At 53.3% G+C, this 17,420-nt stretch overlaps 7 protein-coding genes across 7 annotated transcripts, besides 1 other annotated feature; 4 read left to right on the forward strand and 3 right to left on the reverse strand.

The window, feature by feature from the left end:
* Window positions 1–179: 179 nt before the first annotated feature.
* On the forward strand, window positions 180–1,295 carry EKO05_0009177 (Asparaginase; the record flags this gene model as incomplete). The annotated part of the gene is made up of 1 exon (XM_038946716.1): window positions 180–1,295. The coding sequence occupies one exon, from the start codon at window positions 180–182 to the stop codon at window positions 1,293–1,295; it is 1,116 nt and encodes a 371-aa protein (XP_038795783.1).
* Window positions 1,296–1,490: 195 nt separating this feature from the next.
* Window positions 1,491–1,514: a tandem repeat.
* Window positions 1,515–1,886: 372 nt separating this feature from the next.
* Window positions 1,887–6,694, reverse strand: EKO05_0009178 (Assimilatory sulfite reductase (NADPH); the record flags this gene model as incomplete). Its single annotated transcript, XM_038942032.1, has 4 exons — window positions 1,887–1,916; window positions 1,967–6,355; window positions 6,408–6,547; window positions 6,664–6,694. 4 exons carry the CDS (start codon window positions 6,692–6,694, stop codon window positions 1,887–1,889), a joined length of 4,590 nt encoding a protein of 1,529 aa, XP_038795784.1.
* Window positions 6,695–7,334: 640 nt separating this feature from the next.
* EKO05_0009179 (FAD synthase) lies at window positions 7,335–8,286 on the forward strand (the record flags this gene model as incomplete). Its single annotated transcript, XM_059637480.1, has 3 exons — window positions 7,335–7,531; window positions 7,598–8,015; window positions 8,065–8,286. The coding sequence occupies 3 exons, from the start codon at window positions 7,335–7,337 to the stop codon at window positions 8,284–8,286; spliced, it is 837 nt and encodes a 278-aa protein (XP_059493463.1).
* Window positions 8,287–8,704: 418 nt separating this feature from the next.
* On the forward strand, window positions 8,705–9,349 carry EKO05_0009180 (uncharacterized protein; the record flags this gene model as incomplete). The annotated part of the gene is made up of 1 exon (XM_038946717.1): window positions 8,705–9,349. The coding sequence occupies one exon, from the start codon at window positions 8,705–8,707 to the stop codon at window positions 9,347–9,349; it is 645 nt and encodes a 214-aa protein (XP_038795786.1).
* Window positions 9,350–10,753: 1,404 nt separating this feature from the next.
* EKO05_0009181 (uncharacterized protein) lies at window positions 10,754–13,828 on the reverse strand (the record flags this gene model as incomplete). Its single annotated transcript, XM_038942166.2, has 3 exons — window positions 10,754–11,044; window positions 11,097–13,127; window positions 13,172–13,828. The coding sequence occupies 3 exons, from the start codon at window positions 13,826–13,828 to the stop codon at window positions 10,754–10,756; spliced, it is 2,979 nt and encodes a 992-aa protein (XP_038795787.2).
* A 580-nt stretch (window positions 13,829–14,408) lies between these two features.
* EKO05_0009182 (Aspergillopepsin I) lies at window positions 14,409–15,738 on the reverse strand (the record flags this gene model as incomplete). The annotated part of the gene is made up of 2 exons (XM_038941883.1): window positions 14,409–15,306; window positions 15,359–15,738. 2 exons carry the CDS (start codon window positions 15,736–15,738, stop codon window positions 14,409–14,411), a joined length of 1,278 nt encoding a protein of 425 aa, XP_038795788.1.
* A 574-nt stretch (window positions 15,739–16,312) lies between these two features.
* On the forward strand, window positions 16,313–17,002 carry EKO05_0009183 (uncharacterized protein; the record flags this gene model as incomplete). Its single annotated transcript, XM_059637481.1, has 1 exon — window positions 16,313–17,002. The coding sequence occupies one exon, from the start codon at window positions 16,313–16,315 to the stop codon at window positions 17,000–17,002; it is 690 nt and encodes a 229-aa protein (XP_059493464.1).
* Window positions 17,003–17,420: the final 418 nt, after the last annotated feature.

Consider the following 17,420-nt stretch of genomic DNA (forward strand, 5'->3'; position numbering starts at 1 on the left):
AGGACGATGACGGCAGCATGCTGACGATGTCTAACGGCGAAAGATAAGAGCTTTGATGATAAACAAGGCAGGCAAGCCGGCCAAGCATTCAGAGTTGTGTGTTGGAAGTATAAAAAGCAGCGTATCATGGCGACGTTCAGATGTAGACAACATCAGCCTTCACATCTCAGACCCCCAAGATGAAGGGCTTTACACAGCTTCTCCCACTGTTTGCTTCCCTGGCCTTGGCCTCGCCCATCGACCTGACCAAGTCTGGATTGCACAAGCTGTTCATCCGCCAGGACATCCAGACTCCTATCAACGCTTCTCTACCAAATGTCACTATCTTCGCAACAGGAGGCACAATAGCCTCGCAAGGCTCCAGCAACACCCAAACAACCGGCTACTCAGTTGGCCTCGGTGTCCAGCAACTGGTCGACGCTGTGCCCGAACTCCTCAACATCTCTAACATCGCCGGTTACCAAATATCCAATGTTGGATCTGGCAGTATCAACGAGACGATTAGCTTGAAGTTGGCACACATGATCAACGAAGAGCTGGCGAAGCCCGAAATCTCTGGTGTTGTGATCACCCACGGCACTGACACACTTGAAGAAACAGCATTCTTCCTTGAATCCACCGTGAACTCCAGCAAGCCTGTCGTGTGCGTCGGCGCCATGCGTCCCGCGACAGCTCTATCCGCCGATGGACCCCTCAACTTATATCAAGCCGTAGTCCTCGCCGGATCCCCCGCCGGTCGTGACCGAGGCACCATGATCGTGCTCAACGACCGCATCGGCTCAGCATTCTACACCACCAAGAACAACGCCAACAGCCTCGATACCTTCTTCAGCACCGAGGCCGGCCAGCTTGGCACCTTTGTCAATCAAGTTCCCTACTTCTTCTTCGCGCCCTCCGAGCCAGTAGGTCGCATTGTGTTCGACGTTTCGAACGTCACCGACCTGGCTCAAGTGGACATTCTGTACGCACATCAAGACATGGATCCCGCGCTGTTCAACGCATCCGTTGCGTCTGGCGCACAAGGTCTCGTGTACGCCGGCGTAGGAGCTGGCGGCATGTCCGACAAAGCCAATCTTGCAGCCGAGGAACTGTTCAACGCGACGAGCATCCCGATCGTTGCATCGCACCGATCAACCGACGGCATGGTCCCGCCTAGCAGTCCTGGCGATTTCATCATCTCGAGCGGGTTTTACAACCCCCAGAAGGCACGGGTCTTGTTGCAATTGGCCATCACGCAAGGGTGGGGTAATGGAGAGATTGCAGAGGCATTTGCGAAGAGTCTTCCCACCCCATGAGTAGAAGCGTAGTTACGACGTGAAGAATCAAAATAATCTTTCAAGATATACTTTTTACAAGTGCATAGATTCGCCACTAAAGTCCAATAAGGATACCAAAGGTCGCTTAGCTCAGTTGGTTAGAGCGTGGTGCTAATAGCTTTCATCCTTGATACGCCAAGGTCGCGAGTTCGACCCTCGTAGTGACCATCTTTTTGCTGCTGCTCCTGCTGCTGCTGCATGGAAGGAACATTTTTGGATGTGTATTTGTACCGAGTCTATGTGGTACTGCTACATTTCGGAAGAACACGGTCCCCATGTGGCAGAGAAGCTCGAATGTGGCAGCTCCCAAACCTTACAGTGGCAGCAACGCCTGGAGAACTTTGGTGATATCTTAGCAGCATCCTTATATAGCTGACACATCACGACATGCTGGTAAAGAATTTTCATGTCAAGGATGAACGTGAAGAGTGATATATTTTGATTCTTTTGCGAATCGTGAGATAGACTATAATCGCTTGCACAACGCCAATGTATGATCAAGCCCTACCCAAGGCAGTTATATGCAACTGTATGAAACCATCAATCGTAACCTTAATCGAATAAAATCGTTTACTCTCCGTCAGACTCATCTTCCGCAGTCTGTAATTATGTTAGTGCAGGTTCATAGTACAAGAGCCTAAGTCACTTACGTTGTCGTGGAAGTTGGTTCCGTGTGTGGTCTCGTTGATGTACCCCTTCCTGATGACGAAATCACCGAAGTGCTCGCCATCATTCCTCTCCTTGGCGTAGTGCTTGATCATTGGCTGCATGATCTCAAGAATCTCCTCTTCCTTAATCGAGCTCCTGTACAACTTGTTCAGACGCTGGCCGTGGTAACCACCACCAAGGTACATGTTGTATGCACCGTAAGCCTTACCAACGAACGCAACCTCAGCAAGCCAGGGACGCGCGCAACCGTTAGGGCAACCAGTCATGCGCATGACAATGCTCTCTTGTCGAAGACCAGCCTCCTCGAGTGTACCCTCAAGCTTGGAAATGAGGACGGGAAGGTAGCGCTCAGATTCAGCCATGGCAAGACCGCATGTTGGGAAAGCCACACATGCGGAACTCGACAGCCTCATGCCCGAGAAGTGGATGTTGTCGAGTTTCCACTTCTTAAGAAGGTCCTTCATAGCCGGGAGGTCATCATCATGAACGTTGGACAAGATCAAGTGCTGGTTGCCAGTCAATCTGAACTCGCCCTTGTGTGCCTTAGCGACCTCGATGAGACCGGTCTTCATCGGGAACTCGGCAGTGTCCTCAATGCGACCGTTCTCGATGAAGAGGGTGAAGTGGTTGAGACCATTTTCATCCTTCTGCCAGCCGAATGTGTCGACGTTGCTGTCGAACTTGAAGGGCGCAGGGTCAGCAAACTTCTGGCCCCACAACTCTTCAACCTTGCCACGGAAGACATCGACACCCATGTCGTCGATTGTGTACTTTAGGCGGGCGTACTTCCTGTTCTTACGGTCGCCGTGGTCACGTTGCACCAACATGATCTTCTCGCAAACAATGTGAGCCTGATCGGTGGGAACGTAACCAAACATGCTACCGGTCCGGGGGTACGTCTTCTTGTTGTTATGTGTAACACCCATACCACCACCAGCAAGGATATTGAAACCAACAAGGTTGCCGTCAGCACCCTTGATAGCAATCAGACCGACATCGTGAGCATAGACATCGGTGTCGTTGTGGGGTGGGATAGCGATGGTAATCTTGAACTTCCTAGGGAGGTAGAGAGGACCGTAGAGCGGCTCGTGGTCCTGAACGGCCTCGCCAGCAATCTTGCGCTTCTCCTTTGTCTCGTCGTCCTCGAGCCAGATTTCGTGGTACGCGCTGGTGTTTGGAAGCAGGTGGTCGCTGATCTTCTGAGAAACAGCGTGCACCTGTGCGTGGTAACCGGAGTGAGTAGGAAGAGAACTGCACATGACGTTACGGTTAACGTCACCGCAGGCAGCGATGGTGGTCATCATCGACTTGTTGATGGCCTGCATTGCTGGCTTGAGCTTGCCCTTGACGATACCGTGGAATTGGAAGGTTTGGCGGGTGGTCAGCTTCATAGTCTCGTTACCAAGCCTGTTGCTGATCTCGTCCATCTGCAGCCACTGCTTGGGTGTAGCGACACCACCAGCAAGTCTGCATCGGATCATGAACGAGTAAGCTGGCTCAAGACCTTGCGCCTTACGCTCGTCACGGAGGTCACGGTCGTCCTGCATGTAGGTGCCGTGGAATTTGGTGAGCTGCTGGTCGCTAGCAGAGATAGCTCCAGTGGACGTGTCGGCCAGACCCTCCTCGATGGTACCACGGAGGAAGTTCGAGGCAGCCTTCATGTCCTCGTTCGTAATTGGCGGAGGCTCCTCAGGAAGACCCTCGACGTTATCAACACCCAGCGATTGCCAGAGCTTGGGCTCCCACTCCTGGTATGCCGTCTCGTACGCATCAGGGTCCTGATCATCTCCAAGGCCGACGGGCGCGAGCTCCTTACCGCCAAGCGTGACAAGACGAGCGTGCAGATCCTTGACAGGCTTGTTGTAGTAGATCTTGTCCTCCTTGCGGGGCCAGTAGTGGCTGTCACCGAGACCAAAGGTGGAGAAGTTGACAGTAGCAAGGTCCAAGTCTGTAGAGTCCTTGATGGTCTCCCACGTGGTTCGCCCGTTCTGGGGAAATTCACCCTGACCAGCAACACTAGTGATGAAAACGACGTTCTGCTCGTTGGGGAGATCTTCGAGAGGGAAGTCGTCCATGGCCATGACCATAGTCTTGAGGCCTCGCGCCTTACCGCGGTTGCCTAGACGCTTCGAGACCTTCTCAGCGTTGCCGTTGTCGGAAGCGAAAAGAATAGTCAATGGGTCACCAGCAAGACCGTCAAGGAGCTGGCTGTACGCATCCTTAGCTTTGCGCTTCTGCAGCTGTCTGACCTCGGTCCCGAAGTTACCAGACACGTTAGAGGCAAACTGAGGGTGCCTCTTCATAACTTGAGACATGTAGTTGTCGCGAGCAAGGAACTCCTCCAACTCCTTCTTGATCCTCTCCGAGTCAAGCTGAAAGTTGGGCTCGCCCTTGTCGTCACCCTTGGGGTCCCAGCGGTATAATGGCCAGTATCCAAGGTCGACAGCCTTCTTGGTTTCCTGCAAAACTGTCAAGGGCGAGTCGTTCTCCTTCTCGTACGGCAGGTAGGCGAGAACAACCGAGGGACCGTCGAATTTGTCGGCCTCAATCATGGCCTCGAGGACTTGGGTGTAGGAACTGTACACAGCAACAGAGGCAACGTAAGCGTTGCCAAAGTTCATGGCGTACAGACCAATGTCCTTCTTCCTGCGTACAGAGTCGGCAGCGGCGCGCTCGGAGTAAGGTGTGGAGTCGATAATGAGCATGTTGACATTCTCGCCAGACTCCAGAACGTGGTGAACACCAGAGTTTCCGAGGTCGTATGCCCAGGCGTCAGAGCCAACCAACCAGGGCGACTCCTGGTAGAAAAGCTTCTTCGATTCAAGGAACTTGCTGGCAGTGGCTGAACCGTCGGTGCTCAAGCGTGCGATGACCTCGGGTGCAAGGTCGTTAGCCTCAACAGCATTGTTTGCGCTAAGCGCCCACTTGGACAACCACTCTTTGGGCGCGCTTGTGATGAAGTCGTTGCTCTTGGAAGCAGATGCGGCCTCGTCGATGAATCGCTTCCTGTGCTCCTTTCGGGCGATGAGTGATCCAAACCCATACTCGGGGCTTGCTGAGATCTCATTCGAGACGCCAGCGTTTTGTGCGCCGAGCTGGTTGGCGACGTGAAGCTTGTCACCAAAGACCTGATCCAAAATCTTGACGTAGGCGTTCTCGAGAGTAGGCTTCTCGAGCTTCGCCGGCTCAGCTTTTGGGCCGTTCATGTTACCAATCTGGAGGTTCTGGAGAGGCGACTCGCTTGTAAGGTTCTGCCATACGCCACGCAGAGCCTGCTGAACGGTCTTCTCATCAATGAAGCCCAATTGGAAACCAACAACGGTGGGTGATGCGCCACCAGTTGACTTGAGTGACATCAACAGATCCAGAAGGACAGGTCCCCACTTGGTCGTCTTGCGGCGAACCTGCTCTAGGACAGCGATCTTCTTGATCGATTTGGGGAGCAGTGGGGCAAGGGATGCACCCAACCACGGCCGGTACATCCTCGCTGTGATGAGACCAGCGTTGGCGTAGGCTTCCGAATCATCTGCGGAATCGAGCTCGGTGGCGAAGATGCCGGTATCGGCACCGAACAAGAAGATGGCAGCTTCCTCGTTGCCGCCGCCGGTGTAGGAGAATGCATCGTAGGTACGTCCGGTAGACTCCCTGATGGTCGTCCAGATCTGCGAGGCGAATCGGTAGATATCCTCTGATGAGACTGGCTTCGAGACCAATGAGTCGACCGTGGTTGCAGAAGAAACCGAGGCACCGCTCTGGCTGGCGTCACGCTGTGATGAACCAGAAGACGAGTCTGCGCGCTGGCTGTTCCTCTCCGATACTGGGACGGATCGCAGCTCTGAAGAGCTCAAGGGTGTGGCCTTGGTGTAGTTGCTGTTCGATGTCTGGCTGCGAGCGAAAGAGACGGTGGCGCTCCGGCCGTCATCGGCATACAGGGAAGTCTCGATTGACTTTGTGTTCTGGTAGGCTGCCGCGGCGTCAAGGTCAATGACGCGTCGAACGAGCTCGACGTCCTCGTGTGCAATCGCCTTCTTGAAGGCAGACGCGCCTGAGTCGAAGAAGTGAACGACACCCTTGCCTGACCTGACAGCCAAAGCATGTGCGGTCAAGGCAATGTCCTGTGCCTCCTGCAGTGTCTCGGACTGCAGGAATGTGAAGCCAGACTGTCTGATGGATGTGATATCAGAGAAGTCTGGAAAGCCGGCGGGCTGCACCGAGACATGGAGAACGACAGGGTATTGGGCGAGCTTGTAGAGGTGTGGTATCGACTTGACCAGAATCGACGAGGCGGTGGTGACGCTGGTGAGCTTACCAGCACGGATGGGCTGGAAGACAGAAAGGAGAGGGTCTGCATTCTGGCGGACAGAAAGGAGCTGGCGACTGTTAGGTGGCGCGCCACTTTCGGTGGGTTGGATGGCGACGTACCTCTGGCTGCTGCTTGGCAACAATGGAAGGCGCGTTGCTCTGCTGCAATGTGCGCAGCGCCTCGGAGAACTCGGAGTCCTCCTTCAATGAAGGCAGCACCGACACAATCACGTCGGAGGCCAAGTGTGCGATGCGGGCGACTGGAACGAGTCAGCGTTGGCACACTCGTAATGTTGCCCCAGAGTCTCCATGGCAGCCGATATCGCCGAGGTGCAGTGCGTGGGCTGGTGGGGGAGCGAGGGCGGGGCGAACATACCAGCCTCGCCAGCAGTCGAAATGGAACCCATTGTGACTGCAACAACACGGAGTCTGAGGGCAGTGGAGGAATTGTCTATGGGGAAGAGGAGATGAAGTAGATGGTTGATCTCGGGTCGTCGCCGAGGGTCCTTATTGACCGCAGCGGCAACTCATAACCAAAAACTTCCACAGAGGCTGCCCATGTTCGAGCACGCCATCCTTAGTGCATCTTCACAGGGTCTCGAGTGCCTCCACAGTGCCTCAGCAGCCAGTAGTCTTTCGTGTTTTGGTCATTTGCCCTTGGTCTCGGTCATGAGTGCGGGTGGATCCCGTTGTCGCCGCGCTCGTGACGAAGCTACCCTTGAAGGTGACATGCTTGACGTGCTCGGAACAGTTTCGCTGCGATGCACGAAGATTTGCGCTGCTTGCAGTCCTGAACGTCGCTGGTGAAGCCCGAGTGGCCACCCGAGACTTCGGCTGCGCCTTTCCGCTTCGAGATGTACCGACAGCCGGTTATCGATTAGATTAGACATGCACCTCCACTCGGCGCCCCCTGGCGGAACGGAGACGTGCATCCAGATGCCATGTCTTGAGTCTTGAGTCTTGAACCGTGTCCGCATCGACGCCACTTTGCCTTTTGTAATCGCAGAGAGTCCCGCAGCTCATGTCGGGTCTAGCGCAGCTCTTGCAATGAACATGACAGCACTTGGATTTGAAGAGCCCCTCGTCACCGATACCCCCCGGCCGTTTCCAGAGCAATGCGCGCGGATACATGAGCGCATAGACGCGTTCCTGGGCGCCAAAGACGTCTCAGACCGTGTCAGGAGCGTGCAGGAGCAGACGCGTACTGCGCTGGGCGTCATAGAGAGGGCATTGGATCAGTACAGGTGGGTGATGCTGCTCGACGTGGGCTACGGTGGCCCGCTTCATTCGAGTACTGACAGCAACACCAGTCTGCCTGAACTCTCTCTTGCATACAACGGCGGCAAGGACTGCCTTGTGCTGTTGGTCCTGTATCTTTGCGCCCTCCACAAACGTGGCCTCGTCGCCTCGAACCCGTCCTCGAATACCTCCACCGCCGTGCAGTGTGTCTACATCCAGGACAAGCACCCCTTTAAGGAGGTGGAGGAGTTTGTGGCCAAGAGCATCAAGACGTACTCGCTCTCCCTTCTGGAGTACGGGAAGCCTATGAAAGAGGCCTTCACGGATTATCTGCGCGACACACCATCTGTCAAGGCAATCCTGGTAGGCACACGGCGGACTGACCCACACGGCGAACACCTGAAGCATTTCGATCCTACAGACAAGGGGTGGCCAGCATTTGTGCGCGTTCACCCCGTCATAGACTGGCATTACGTCGACATCTGGGCAGTGGGTGCTCCCACGCATCTTCAAGTAGCATTCAAGCTGACTGATTCAGTTTATACGATACCTAAACATACCATATTGCCCGCTATATGACCTCGGATACACTTCGCTCGGTGGGACTACGGACACCCATCCGAACCCGATGCTCGCACGGCAGCCTTCAACGAGTCAAGTGCCACAAATAAGCCAAACAAACGGATCACCGAAACCAAACTTTAGGCCTGCATACGAACTCGTCGACGACTACGAAGAGCGACTAGGGAGAGATAGATAGATAGTTCAATCTTGAAATATTCCATGTTTCAAACAAGCAGCCTCGAGTACTCTACGTCTCGTCTCGCATCTCATCGAAGAGCATCAGCACTTTTCGCCGTACGCAGCTTCACAGCGAACAGGACATATAAAGCTAGATTGACCACTCTGCCCTACTACAGATTACATCTCAGGCAGCACTGTTTGCTCATTTTCTCGCGCAGTCACTCAAACGATCATGAACACGAGCCTCGGAAGGTGGGGTGAGCTTGGGCCGCGGCAGAACTTGGAAATGTCTCGAAGCTTCAAGCATCCCACCTCGACATTGAGCCCTTTAAACCTCTGCGGCTACCTGCAGACGTCACGACGGCAGCTGTCATGCAGTCACTTGTCAACTAGTTCTACAGCCAATAGGTCCGAAACATCGCGAAATTGAAGCCATGTCGTCTTTCGGCGTCATCGTCTCCGGTCGTCCTGTCCTCACCGATGCGCAAGTTGTATCACCTACACAGGTCGCGTATCAAATACCTTCACAACCGTCGTTTTCGCACATCGTCGTGTTCTTGCTTCCAGGCACCACCTTACCCGATGGCACCGCCGCCGCCGTATACGCCCAACTCCCCGGCACAACGGATTTCAAGTTGCTCGGCGCAATCGCAAACGAGAAACCCAGTGCAATTTTCAAAATCAACAACAAAGCCGGCGGCCCAGCAGGCGGCGGCCTAGGCGATGAAGATGTCATGGTCGACGAGGGCTTGGCGAATGGTGCTGCAACACCTCTGGCCCTAGGTATAAGCGTTGAGCCTGCGGCTCAGGTCGCGGCTAGTCTGGAGCAGAAGAAAGCGCAGGACGCGGCATCGACGACCACAGCTACAGGGACGGGGAGCGAGCTGGTTTTGCGTGGCCAGAATACAGTCAACCAGAAGGTGCTTGCGCAGCGAATTATCAAGAACTGTTATGACTTCCTGACGAGCTGGGGTAGTGGGGACACCGTCCCGCTCAAGGCATTCCAGGCGTGGTGGACCAAGTTCGAGGGCAAGATGGAGAGGGATCCTGGATTCTTGGAGAGGAGTGACGGCGGTTGAACAAGTCGTTTGTGAATACAAGAGGAAGCAGGCATTGGTACGCCATATGCCGTGTCCTTAGCCAGATGTTAGCCGGGTTGTGGTCAGCCTGAAACCTGAAGTGGACTATTTATTACCGCACGGTACACGCTGCCAGGAGCAGCTGCTGTATACTGTAGCCCACTGGTTAACGCCCTAAGCGCCCAGCCTACACGATATATGCTCGTCAGCCAATCTCGACAATATGGAGGACTTGAGAGTGGAGATGTTTTCGGAAGCTTGGAACAGCACGTAAGCAGATTCACAAAAAGTGTCTGTGATTTGTACCTCTGCTGACCTCGCCTCAGTTGAAGATGGCAGATAAAACTCAGACTGTTGGTCCCTCGATCTGAATCATTTTTGAATCTGATTGTCCTGGGTCTACTGTTGCAAACTTCAGCGTATATCTACGAGGAGCCAAATCCCCTTTCTTCACCCAAGGCCCGGAAATGAATCGTGTATGAAACACTCCAGTCAGCCGTCAAACACCACGGCCACTGCCCAAAGCAATATACCGACGTCACAATGTGAAAGGAGGTTTCAGAGGCTGCTCTCGTTCTGGGAGGGTGTGGTAACTACTGCAAGCGCTGCTTGTATGAAGGCCGTAGCCATCCTCATCCAAATGCAACCACAACCTCTGGACAGATGGTCACTTTCGAGCAGTCTCAACGCCATCATTGCTATCTTCGTCACAGCTGCAAAGTCTTCGTCATTACCACTGTACACGGAAGGTCTCGCAGGGCTTCGTCAGCGAACGCCGCAATGTTCCGTCATCGAACTCACTTTACCAACCATCGCACGCTCTGCCAATCGCTCATTCGTTTCCACTACTCGTTGCGTGACAACACCAATCCATTTCACGATCAAGGTAAAGCTCAGTTCACGGTACTGAACGCAAATCAGCACTGTTGCCGAGGAAGCGAGCCCGATGAACCTCGAGTGTAGGAACCAGACTCTTTCAGCAGAGCGCATACGCATTGCAGTGATTCGATGCAGGGTGGATATCTGTCAGCTCGGCTTTGGTGATGCACTAGTAGACTGCTTCAGGGAGTTAGAAGTCCACGACTGTACCATCGGACTCACTGGGCTTAACTGCGTTGCGTTGTTTGCTTGTGGAAAGAAATCGGTCGGGAATTCTGCAAAGGCTGTGAGCTCTGCGCGTACGAGGTATGGTGTTTGGATGATGTCCAGCGCGGTGACTGCCGTTATGCATCACGTCCTTGGCGGATTTGTGACGATGCTGGATGAGGGGCTGAGGATCACTGCGTACTTTGACGACACGTCTGATCGATAGTTGCAGATGCTGAGAGCACTACCAGAGTCGATCTAGCAATACTATGAGCTCGAGCTTCAGCTACCTGCTACCAAAATTGCACATACGTCTCGCTACATCTTCAATCTATGTACAGCATTCGGCCACCGCTGGTCTAGCAATGAACTTACCCTGTCCAGGATCCGCCTCCCTCCCATCAGGGCCTGGAAGTGTTTGGCTCTATCTTCTGATTTCATCAGCAAGAGCAAGGACAACCCAGCAGCTTCTACGGTTTTCTGTGGCTCATATGAAGCAGGCAAACTTAAAGTTGGAGGGAGCCGGACGATCGTCGGTGTTTTGAGGGAGGCGATGATGGCCTGCGCTGCGAAGGGATTGAGACCTGCTCGGCGCAAGAAAACCTCCCACTGGCACCGCGTCAGTACTACTGTAATACTGCAGTGAGGAAGGATAGCTTACCGTCGTTTCCATAGCAAAGAGCTTGATATTGCTCATGTCTTTCCCATCACTCGGCAATCCATACTCACCCATGCTCTCCACAACAGACCGCGCGAGCGCTTGTTCCCCACCCTCCACATACCGCACGACTACATCGCCTTCAAGCTGCGTTGCAAATGTCTCGAGTCCCTTCAATGATTCCGTGTCCCTCGCATCCTCTGGCCTGCTGTAACCAACCTGTTCTGTCAGACCTTCGCTGATCAGGACCACGAGCCGCTCGTAGCGCGCTTGTAAGATCAAGATGCGCTCCTTGACTGGCGACCGTAGCGCCTGTCCAGGGAGAGGTGATTGCTTGATTTGCTGGAGGGTGGTGAGGATGAGACCAGTGGAGGGAGAGAATATGATATCTGCTTCTAGAGAGATGGAGTGCGGGAGGGTATAGTCGCGGTATATAAGCTCGGCTCTGGGGTATAAATGTTCGACTTGCTTCGTAAATGGTCGGCGTTGGAGTAGTTTTGATGATATGATGAACGAGCAAGGCGGGAGATCGAGTGCGGGTAGCGGCTCAGATACGGAGTGCGGTGGTTGTTCTGCAGTCCTGCCCTGAAAAGTGATCATGCGTCTTGTGATGAGTGTGTTCAAGTCTGGAGGTGGAGACCTTGAGCGCACTATCAGGCCTTCTGTAGGAGGAGCGAACGGAAGTTGCTTCAGGGCAGTAGTCGTTGCAGGCTTGACTGCTTTGCCTTGTGTCTCCATGAACTTATGCAACGCCGTAGACGCAGAGAAGCCTCCAAACATGAGTTCAGTAGGTGCTTCTTTAGGCTCGTGTATCCCGTTGCGTTTGGATATGCAGAGTTGCGATTCTTGTGAGCGTGGGTTCGCCTGTATTTGATGTGCCATGCGGGAATCGTGAGACGTGAATGGTTCGTTCTGCCAATGTTGACTACTGGCTTCTTCTGGACGTGGCTGAGTATGGGGATTCGAAAGTAGCTCTCTTGTCGCGGTGTGCTTCTGCTTGCACTGCATCTCCAGGGCTTCCCCATGTTCTTCAATCTCCAGCTTTCTTTTACGAACCAAAGCCTCCATGCTGTTTTGCTCTTCGACCTTAGCCGGCTCGAGCTCATCCTCGTCGTCGTCGCTCTCCTCATCGAGAATCCGGAGACCCTCTCTCTTCCACACTTCGTTCGAGCTTGTAGCGGTGGTTCCTGCTATAAGCTCCGCCTGGATCTTGTTAAATTCTGTCTCACCGTGCAACTTCTCTTTAAGTTTGATAGTCGATGTCGGTGACGCGAACCATCCCCAGCTCAATTCCAGATCTGATACACCATGCCAAGCACATGCTGTCCTGAGATCGTTGCGCTTGACTTTCTGAAGAAATCGCATTTGGGCTTCCAGCTCCGTGACACCTGAGTGGCGATGCTTACTCTTTTGCTGACTATATTCATTCCACGGTGCCACCGGGAGCGTCATGTCAACAAAAGGTACTTCTACTCGAGCAACCGTGTCAGCTCCAGTCAGCTTCTCATTCTCAATTCTTCGGTTCACCTCATTAGCAAGCGGCCCGATTTCCTTCGCAAGCTCTTCTGTGGTACTGTGAGTTTCGGAAGCATCCGAGCGATGCTCGTCAGTCCACGGTTCTAGCGTCTCGCACACTTGAATCATCTCCGCGAACGACACTGACTTGAGCTTCTTCATAGGCGAGTCTGACAGGATCGGCGGCGTCAGTGGTCCTTCTACCTTGAGGTACTCTGCTCTGCGCTTTAAGGTCGTTGAGGTGCGATCTGGAAAGTGGGGACTGACAGCTTCTTCAGCATCAAAGAACGCATTAAGGTCGGCTACGTCGAGTAACATCGAGTCACTACTGCCAGAATGCTGGCGTGCAAGTGAATCTTCTGCCATGACATGTTGCTCTAATGCTTTCAATTCGGCCGCAACTGAGTCACTGCTCTCAAATGCAAGAGGCAAGTGGTTTGCTGGCGACGACGGAATGTAAGGTGTTAGTGGGGGCGACCAAGGTAGCAATGGCGGTGTCAGGTGTCGAGTTGCCGGTTCCTAGATGTATTAGCATGCACGCTCAGCATTCGACGTTTACATACTTTTCCATCGTCTAATCCTCCTGCCATTATCCTTGCATGATCATCAGGTGTAAAGTCGTCTCTCACCGCGCTTTGTAGAAACGAAAGAACATCTCTCGTTATTGCAAGCTTCTCGCTCTTGATCTTGGCATCGCATTGCGCTGGATACGCGAAATATCTTGCGGGCCATCCGAAACCCTCATCGTTCTCATCGTCCAGATCTTCAGAGGGAAGTCGCGTCCTGAGTTCCTTGAAGTCAGGCTCAACCCTCGTTCCAAAACTGAGCATATCAAGTTCTGCATCTGTCTGCAAGATCGGCAACTCTTGCTTCAAATCAAGAATGCGTTGTCGCCCATCTGTTGCCAGCAGATCGTAGACCGGAGGCTCTGGCGGTGACAAAACAGACTTCAGGAGCAATGCGACGTCTTTAGTGACAGCGAGTCTTTGCTTCGTTAGCGCAACAGCAGCCGTGACGGCGTTAGCAAGATCGTCCTCAAAGGGATCGTAAGGATCCTGATCAAGTGTTGCATTGAGCGAGAGACAGATATCAGCGATTCGAGGCAGCTCCGTGGTGTAGTCAACGCTGAGGCCTTGTTCTCGAGCGTACTCAAGAACGCTGGGCTCGTCATCATCTTCAACAACGGGTAGTGGATCGGAGAATGGAATGTCTAGCTCCATGTCGCATAGAATGTCAATGTGAGGTAAGTCATGTTATTGGTGCTTGGTGATGAGCCGTGCAGCCGATTTGATATCTGCACGTCGAGATGTATATCGATGGCGTTGTGGTGAGTCTACACGAAGTCGCTCTTTCCCTCACGTTAGTGCACGTCGTCACGTGCCAATGTGACCTTGCCACCACCTCGAGTTTGCGATATTTTGCAGTCCGTGAACGGAACTTTGGTGTTCCGAACACCACGGATCATGCAGGAAAACGTGGTCAGTGAGTTTGAGAAAGCTTATAATCCAGGCAAGTCTTGAGCACATGGCGTTTCAAGTCCTGTCTCGGACGGACAATGGGGTGTTAACTGTTTCGACTGATATGAAGATATCTGGTGATGGTTGGATTTTTTATTCGCTATCTGTTGGTGCTTCGTTTGTCGTATTTTTTTAATGCGATGACAAGCCGTTATGAATATCCCTGACCCTTCCTACCAACAACGCAAGAGAACTATGATTATGTACCGACCAGTCCAGTATAAGTCCATGTCTTATATTTCAGCAAACGCTTAACTAAGTGATCGGGTAAGTGTGTCTATGTTTACTTTACAGCAGGCTTCTGGCCGAAGCCGAGGGACTGGTTGCCACCGTTGAAGGCAACGAGCTGAGCCCTGAACATGACATCACCATAGATCTGGAGGCCGGCACCCTGGTTGCCCTGGACACCACCGAAACAGGTCGTGTTGGCCTTGTCGACGGTGGCGAAGGTGATCTGGTTACCAGGGATCTTGGCCATGTAGGTGTCGCCAATAGCGACGGACATGTCAGGGAGCTTAGCTCCACAGGGGAAGATGTAACCACCAACCTGAGCGTTGAGTTGCGCACCCTGGACCTTAGAGTAGTAGGCGTCGGCAACCGGCTGGTCAACAAGGAGGAGGGAAGTACCGGTGTCAGCAATAGCGTCGGAACCCTGGGGGTTTTGCATGACCTGATCACCAACAGCAAACTTGGTGGAGGGGAACTGCCAGAAACCGGTCTCGGCCTTGACGGGGATCCATGCCATCTGGCCCTCGAACTTGGTAGCATCGATCTTGCCGAACTCATAAACACCTGTGCCATCGGGGTTAAGGTCGGCCGTGAAGACAGGCATGTCGATGTTACCCATGACGTTGTCGAAGAAGGTCTTCTGGGGGGTCTTCTTGGTGCCATCATTGACAGTGTTGAGTTTGGAGAAAGCAAGACCGACAAGACCGTCAGTATCGGTGTCCTGAATAAAAGACTGCGAGACCTTGTTGGCCAACTCAACGGTCTGGCCCTCGACCTTGACACCTCCAATAGTGACAGTGTCTGTACCGACACTTCCAGCAGCACCAGATCCATCTCCGTAGCTGATCTTCCATTGCGAACCCACTGTCTTCTTGAAGCTAGTAGACTTGGAGGCGTCAAAGGCAGAGTGCTGACCAATAGATGCGGCATCAAGTTCAGTGCTGAACATCCACCTAACAGGTATGTTAGTCACTGAATCTGGGGGGCTCGAAGATAGTTACTCACAGGTCAGAGGAACCAGAATCAAAGTCCAAATTCAGCGTCTGGCCACCAACTTCGACTGGGGAAAGGAAAAGAGCAGCGTTCGGCCCGGGGTTGGCGGCGACAGTTCCTGTCGTGTTGCTACCACCAACAGCTGCGGTAGTCGTGTTTATGCCTGCCGCCCTAGTGTATGCGACAAAGTCTCCCTCAACCTTGAAGTTGTACTTCCTGAAAACCTTCCTCATAGCGGCGGCGCCATTGGGTCCAGTGGGATGGGCCGTGTTCAGCTGGCGCGGGACCTTGAACGAGCGTTTTGCGAGACCTTGTCTCTTGACTTGTGATGGTGCGGCGAGCGCAAGAGCTGCCAAAAGAGCGAAAACGAAGAAGAAGCGTGATGAAGACATATTGGTTGTATAATGCTGGCCGGCAGCGGTGACGAATAAGCCTGTCGTCTGAAAAGAAGGGAAATGCAGTGTAGAATTTATCGAAGGAAAGAACTGAAAGAACCACAACTCGCTGGAAGGAATAGATCAAAGGCTCGGCCTGATGATGGGAAGTCCACACAGCGCTCAAGCAGCCGGTAATGAGTGTTCTTTTAAAGAATGTTGTCGAAACAAGTAAGGACAGTAGCAATGGAAACCTGAGCACCCGATGAAACTCATAGAGGTCAAGATTCGAGTGAGGGCGCTAAGCCTTGCCCCAAGATATCACTGAAATTCCTGCCGCAGCAGATCAGAGGCTGCGTGTGCAACATGCGTGGTGATCCATGTAGGGATCGAGCTTAGTTGCTGTTGGGGCTCAGGTGCACAGTCTGGAACCCGTCCTAATGGAGCTAGCTTTCTGCCACATGCAGGCTAAGAGGCTCAAAAAGGGAAGCATCATTGGACAGGAGTGTGCCTGAAAGTAGCGGGCCAGTCGTCGATTGCCCGTGGAGCTCTTACGCGTACTGCCTGAGTTTGCCCGGGTGGTGTTGAGGAAATGTGGAGGACACCACTAGTGCGCGGACATGGGCTACGGAGTCTAGCGAGAACGTTTCAGGCCCGCGGCACCCTGCCAATGCCATCACTGTTGCAAGAATGTCCCGGGAATTTAGTCGAGAGGACAAGAATTGAACGTGTCGACTGGCTATCCGTTCTTGGAAGCTGTCTGCATCTCCACACTGTTTTCTGCTGCCGCGAGAATCCTTTGTTGCGCAGGCACTCTCAACCACACCTGGTAGCGGCTGACGACGCGCTGCACAGGCGTCGAACACGTATGAACATCAGTGCTGACGAAGCCAAGGTACCGCGTCTCGCAATGCCAAGCTCCTGGCGAAGCCGCGTGGAGAGTTGTCGCGACTCTGAAACGGCCCGGGGGAGTGCGCCATTCAAAGTCTTCGTAGAGAGCCGCAGTGGTGTTGTTGTTCCGAGTATGCGACCTACGAAGATCCAGAACTCGCATACACCCCGTTCCCCAGGCTTCGAGACAAGCATCATCGCGAAGCTTAGCTGTCATGCCCCTGCGATCACACTACACACGTCTCTACCTCAAACGTGTTTCCAGTTTCGCGCCACCATCTCCCGACGCCCGGCTCAGGAAAACAGAGTGAGTATTGACACCACCCATTCAGCGGGTGTTGCTTGTGTTTGGAAGCCACAGATAACCACTCATCGTCGCTGCCGCGTTTGAGGCCTGGGGGAACAGGAGTGAGGTTTCAGCAATGGTGCAAACCGGTGAGCCTGTTTCGAAGCTGACCATGGGATACGCTGGTTGCTTTGCCAGGGGCTTATGGACCCGCGGATGTGTGGTGAGCCATTGCATTGAGCGCCTGTGCCGTGGTGCAAGGCGAGTGCGAATGCGGCAGCTGCCCACAGTCACAGAAGGCATGGCAGTGCATGGAAAGTGCATGGAAACAATGCTTGAATTTGAATAATGGATAACATGGCTTTTGAATATCTAAATTGCAACGCAGTAAAATCCCTGCACCACTTCAGGGTAATCAGCATCCTTTATAAATAGGGGAGTACTGTGTGGTGGACAGGCACTCTGCAGTCGAGTGCATGTCTGCTTCTTTTGTCGCTTCCTTCATGTGCTTGTCTGCTGTCAG

The sequence above is a fragment of the Ascochyta rabiei genome, chromosome 16 (genome assembly GCF_004011695.2).
Source record: "Ascochyta rabiei chromosome 16, complete sequence".
NCBI classification, from domain to species: Eukaryota; Fungi; Ascomycota; class Dothideomycetes; order Pleosporales; family Didymellaceae; genus Ascochyta; species Ascochyta rabiei.